This window comes from Candoia aspera, chromosome 3 (genome assembly GCF_035149785.1).
Source record: "Candoia aspera isolate rCanAsp1 chromosome 3, rCanAsp1.hap2, whole genome shotgun sequence".
NCBI classification, from domain to species: domain Eukaryota; kingdom Metazoa; phylum Chordata; class Lepidosauria; order Squamata; family Boidae; genus Candoia; species Candoia aspera.
The window spans coordinates 76,453,888-76,460,402 of record NC_086155.1 but is presented as its reverse complement, the minus strand read 5'-3'; the positions used below and the strand labels follow the sequence as shown (position 1 = coordinate 76,460,402).

The window sequence follows — 6,515 nt, the reverse complement described above, 5'->3', positions numbered from 1 at the left end:
TATTTATAAATACATGAGTGAGTGAGTGAGTGAGTGAGTGAGTGAATGAATGCCTCAATTCTATTGGGAGTGAATTTGGGAATCAATTTCCACTGGAATTTATGGCAGGAGGATGCTCACTACTGGCACAAAGATTTTAAAGCTTTAAAAAGTTGGAAGCTTTGGTCTGCTTCTGTCTTTAAAAAAATATTGGCAACCTTTGTATGATTTGGTGAATTCTTCCTGAGATCACCAGAGTAGAAAATTATCCTACCAAATTAGATGGTTTTAGAAGTCTGGGCATTCATTTTAGTCAGCCATTGTCCAGGCAGAGCAGGTATCAAAAACTGGAATTATTGGACATCTATGAGATCAGTGTTTCATCAGATTCCTACTTCTGCATCTTCTTGGCATTCCTGCTGCTCTTTATTGCTATTGATACTTGTGTAACATGCCCTAAATGAACAAAACATGGCATGAGAGTGCTAGGCAAGAGAAAAAAAATACTGATTCCCTTTCTGTAGCCTTCTTTTGTAGAGAAACACAGCAAAATGGCATGGAATATGATGGAGTGAGGTTGAATATACCCCAAAAGGGGGAAGATTCTTTCCCATGAGCATGAGTGAGGGTTGATATTTCTGTCAGACCAAGATCTTCTGGATTTAATTTCTTTTGAAGAGTTTCCTCAAAGTAACATGGGAGGGAGGTTACGAATATCTGGTAAGACTTCCCATGACTTTTACACTTAGCTGAAACTATACCCAATGGTCTATTTTGTGAGAAAGAACCGCCTGATTCACACAGAACACCTCATCTCATATATTGATTTTATATAGTATTTTCAGATAAACACTGAAAGATGTTCTCAAGAAATCTTGAGCACTAAATCTTACTTGTAGTAAGCCTCAGTTCAATCAAGGCTGTGGAAGATGATGCTGTAATAGAAACAATGAAGTCTTCCTTATGTAGGGAATGACATTTCACTACATCATATTGGAAGAGCTTTACAGCAAGCTTTCAGAGAAATCACACAGAACATAGACTATAACAGGAAATAATGAAGCAGAGATAAAGAGATTGCATTATTTTTTTCTTCATTCTTCCTTTGGTTTAACAAAATTCTTGTTTCCCACTCCCCTTATCCCATAGTATAGTTCATTGCTCCTTTTATCTCTTAATTATTGTGATGTCACCTCCTTTAGAGTTTTAACATATTCCTCCCTGCTTAAGTTTCCCTGCTGGCCCTGAAATTCTTTGCTGCACATTCAGTTTCCTGCCTACTTCCTTCCAGAACTTTACATCTTTGTTTTCCACACAAAAGAAATCTTAGTGGATTTCCTGTACCTCCTTATGCTGCTGCTCTTAAAGTGACAGAATTTCATACAGCAGCTGGGATATTTTGGATACCTAAGGAAAGTCATCAACAAGACAGAAGCAGGCAGATTTCACAAGCTTTGGGAATGCTAGAGTTTTGATATGCTCAACCATCTTCAGAAAAGGGTGATAATAAGCTGGCACCTGGTTTGCCCCCTGTTTTTATTTCTAAGCTTTTCTCCATAGCCTTCCAAGGCCAAGGTAATTTCCAAGCAGTTTGGTTTATAGCTCTTTCCACAGTCCTTAACATCTCAACTTCTGTACCCACCTTCCATGCTGAATGCAACATTCCCATCTATTCTATTAGCCTTTCTATATAATTCTTTTATTTTATCTCCCAACTTATTATTCACAATTTGAACCTACCTTGCCCTTTCTTTAAAATATCTGAAAAAGCATATCTGAGGATAAATGTCATCGTAAAGTCAGCAGTTTTACAGGGCTTTGGTCTTGTAATGAACATGTGTGGATGTTTGGCACATGAGCATACACCGTCCAACAGGATTTCTGCATTTGTAACAACGGAACTTGAGACTGAGCACTTCACAGACGCACCATCCATGAAGCTTCTCTTGGTTTTAGGTAGGTGATTTCCTTTTCTAAATGAAGATTAAAACTATACTAGAGTTAGGAAAGAAACAAGGTTCTTATAGCAATTCAGAGGTCCCTTTATGGCAGTTGCTACATTTGACAAGCGCAACAAATTTTTAGTATCTGTAGGAACTAGCATGAAAGCCTGTTTACACGGAAGTGATGGCAAATAACCTTTATGAATTCATTCTTGTTGTATCTGGAGGAGAAATTGTACTGTAATAAAACATAGCCAACCAAGATTTATTTGTTTATAAATGGCCAGATTTTTTAAAAAAAACTTAAGTTCTCTGCAGGAAAGAATATTAATAATGTATTATAATAGCACAGAGGGTGTGAACAAGTTCAACAATATATTTACAAAGTTATTTAATCTTAACCTTTAAAATATATGTCTATTACTGTAGTTCTGGTCATCATTATTCAAGAAAGCAGTTTCTATTTTTCATGCAGCAATTAATCTTAGACTTATCATTAGGACTGTGATCTGGAAAAGCAGTATGTAGGTAAATAAGTTCTCTCCTGTACAAATTGGGTTTACCCAATCATTTCTTGATCATTGGGCTATAGTTTAAAAACACTTGGGAGTCCACTCAGTCCCACTGAGTGTGTTTTTGACTGCTCCTAATCAGACTGTCCATCTATCATTCTTTTTTCTATATACCAACACTCACAAGCAAAAATGTGTACATATATTTGTATATGTATGTGTGGGGATACACACACACATGTATATGTGTGTGTATATATATGTGTGTGTGTATATGTGTGTGTGTGTATGTATGTATGTATATGTATGTATGTGTGTGTGTGTGTGTGTGTATATATATATATATATATATATATATATAACAAAGAAAAGAAAGAATTCTTAGGATTCTTTCTTAGGAAAATAGCAATGTAAGATAAGACAAGAGATAATACATTCTTAATGAAAAATATTTTAAAATGCTTACTCAAATATATAACTATTTTTAAGGAGATTGCTTAAAAGTTTAGTACTGGCAATTTTGTACTTGGGAATAGGATGTTTCAAGTTCATACTAGTAAGTCCCAACCCTATTTAAATAGAACTAGTTTTAAAATTCAGCATCTGCTCTACTCTTAACACGAACACTTGATTTTCATTCCCTTCAGTGTTACTTTCCACCCTGCTGGAGAGTTGCTACAGCCTCCAGAACTGTACCAACCTATGTCACAAGCATGCAAAATGTGAAGTTCGCAATGGAATCCATGGTTGTTACTGTAGCCCAGGATTCACCGGACCTGGGATAGATGCAGATGGCAATGAAGGTTGCTATGGTAAGGCACTGGCTTTCTTTGGTATCTTTTCCTCCACTTGACAGCCTTGTAATTTCATCAGGCACCTTATGGGAGAACACCAAATGTAGTTATATGAAGGTTATATGGGTAATATTGTAGAGCTGTGGACCCTTTGAAAGTCATTTGGAAGAAATGCATTGGATCCTGTCCAAGTGCAAGCACAGCATTTACCTGTTTTTAAAGCAGATTTTTTAGATTTCCATGCAAACCTGAAAAATGATACCATTGCTTCAGGCATAAATTCATTAAAATTAAAGAGGCTTTTAAAGCAGGAACATCCCTTCTTTTCAGGCTCACTCAGAAGCCTGAAAAAGGATGGGGCTGCTGTCTTTGGTAAGAGGGAAATGCTGTGTTCCTGCAGAGTCTAAAGCAATTTTTCTGAACCGTTTTCTGAATTTTTCAAAATATGCCCAGCTTTATAATGTAGTTTTTCCTGAATTCATGCATTTCTTATGTCTTGTGCAACTGCTCAGGCAAGCACATGCTTAATTCGAGAGTTCAGGTAGTACCTTCTGATGCCATTAGCGCTAGTGACAAACAAGCATTTCACAGTATAAGCTTGTTTTTCAAACCATGAATGGACCAAATAACACTTATCTGTAAGCACGGAGAGTTGAGTGTTAACTTGACCAAAAATTCAATCGCAATGAAAATTATATTTTATAATGGCGGTTTTCTGGAAATTATATCCTGTTTGTTCAACTGTTACCTGCAAAATTCTTATTCACTGTTACTTTGCTTTCAAATAATTTTAAGAAGGAAGATGCTGGACAGGGATAATTATTTGTTGGCTCCTTTTTAGATTTTAGTGCTAATGAAAGATTTTATCTGTGAGCCTGAGTTTTAATAGAAGCTTAATGTGTCAATCTTATGCATGTTTACTCACACATAATTCCCAAACTATTCAGTAAAGTCATCTTTACTGAATAAGCTTTTACAGGATTGCAATATTAGCCTATGGTTCTATGCACATTTTTCAACATTTCATTATTACAGCTATTAAACTGCCAATATACAAACACAGATTAAATATTCATATTTATACGTATTACAAGACAATATAACACATATGGAAAATAATCTGTTATAAATACAAATGGATGGCAAATTAATGCTCATTCTCATGGTTATGTTCATGATACCTTCTATCAAATTATAATAAACATTGCTCTATGGTAATGTTTCTCAAGAGTATCAATCAATATACTGCATTTTTGCTGTCTTGTTTTATTGTTTATGTTCAACCCCCTCCATTAATAGAAAACTAGATCCCAAAATGCCAACAGTGTTGTTGTATACTTGGGATGTACAAACATCCAGATTTTCAAGTGAAAAGTACCCCAAATCAGCACCCAGTATTTCTGACTGGATTTGGTACTTTTCATTATCATATGCTTCCCAAGGATCTAGGATAGCTAGATACCATTGTAATATTAATTATAATATAATTACAATATATAATAATATTAATTATATTAATATTATTAATAATATTTATTATTTTCCTTTTGTTGGCTTCCTTAAACATTTTGTACTGAAATGCAATTTAAGAAGTATTTTAACTAAAAGAAACACTTCCTGCAGCAAGGAAATGTTATGTCTAAGAACTGGATAATACAGCACTTTAAAATTAAAAGAAAAAAAAATGTTTCTAGAAGGCAGTAACAGTTTGGGGTTAATATTGTCTGTCTTCTAAGAACATATTTGCTATCTTTTTGTAATTGGATAGGATCTTGGAAGGATTAAAAGACAGTCAGGATAATAATTAGCTTGAAGCTAAAATATGTGGAACAATGCTTTGACTTAATGATATGTTAGATACTGTGGTCTGGGTCCCCCCCTTCCTTTTTTCATAGGAAGGGCTTTTACTGTTGTAGAGATAAATGCTTGCTTCATTTTAATTGATAATCTTTGTTAGCAGTTATTCTTCTATCAACACAGATTCATTTTCATGTGCTCACAGGAGTCTCAGCTCCCCAAATAGCACCCACGGTGAAAGCATATTAGTTAGATGGGTGGTAACATCCACTGTTACTGTTATTAGCATCAATTTAACAATTTTGCACCTGTTCAGTAATAGCTAGTTTTTAATGATATTGTTAATGATGTTATTTAAATACTCATTTTTTCCACTCTAACTCTGGCATTTTTTTATTGGTATAATCAAAGAAGCTACAGGAGCTATTGCTTTCAAAAGTAAAATTCAACCTTTGGAAAGAAAAAAAGAATTTGTGACAGTAAAGAAAAGATCAGTTATCAGTTTAACTTCTTCTAAGCATATTCAGTTATAAATCCAACTCTTAACTGTTGAAAAAAGCAAGAGAGTTGGATCCTGAGTAAAGCTTCAGTTCTACTTGAGCAGAAAGAGCCAATCTTTGTCATTTGTGCTTCACCTTCCAGGACTCAGTGCTTACCAAGAACTATTAAGAGCAGCATGCAGGATGATTGTTTCTGTACGCGCTTCCTTTTGTGGGAAACCTCTGCTGATAGCTTTGGGAATCTGTGCTTTGGCCATTTCGGATCCCGCCCAGTAACTGCAATCTGCATTCTCAAGAATGACAGTGACAGGAAAAGGCTTGAGTAACATAGAGCTTTATTATCCTTGCAGCAGGTGGGATCTAAAAATCAAGGAGTTAAATTGCTGCCAAATCACTAGGGCTCCTGCAATACTTTTAAAATCTTTCCCAATGACCCAGAATGTGAATCCTGAGAATGTTCACATATGTCTTGTGGTTTATGTATAGTCAGATCTTCACAACAGAATACACATGTACATCAATGTGTGTGCTGTCTCTCTTCCATAAAACACACATATACAAAATCCATAATCAAATTAAGGTTACTTTTTCCAGGACGTGTGCAGAATGGTAGCAAAGGAGAGAAGAAGATGAACTAAAGTACTTGTAGGCAATTCAGCACTTTAGGATCACAAAGAGCTTTTCGCTTAATTTCATTTGAATGTAAGATATGACTATCAAGAGAAAGTAGATCATGCAATTCTGAAATAAAGATGCAGAAAAGATTCCACAAATTGTGTGTGATCTAGTTCCAGAATTCATTTGGAAAATTCTTGAACCTTTTCCGAGAGTTATCAAAGTACTAAATCACAAGACTTCCAGTCATCCTGTCTTTGCTTCATAGAAAGGATGGGTGGGTCAGTAATGCTGTAATTATGAGGCCAAAGAAGTATGGCCCTATTCTCCCAAAGCTATCAACAGATGAGTAAAAAATAGACATCTAAACCTAAT

The 6,515-nt window shown here is 35.2% G+C and overlaps 1 protein-coding gene across 1 annotated transcript in view; it reads left to right on the top strand.

Moving 5' to 3' along the window:
* Window positions 1–1,385: 1,385 nt before the first annotated feature.
* The window catches only part of ADGRL4 (adhesion G protein-coupled receptor L4), a 103,284-nt gene continuing 98,154 nt past the window's right edge, over window positions 1,386–6,515 (top strand). The window contains exons 1-2 of the mRNA XM_063298171.1: window positions 1,386–1,935; window positions 3,082–3,246. Coding sequence (XP_063154241.1) covers window positions 1,809–1,935; window positions 3,082–3,246 — 292 coding nt within the window. The 5' untranslated portion in view covers window positions 1,386–1,808. The remainder of the gene's footprint in view (window positions 1,936–3,081; window positions 3,247–6,515) is intronic.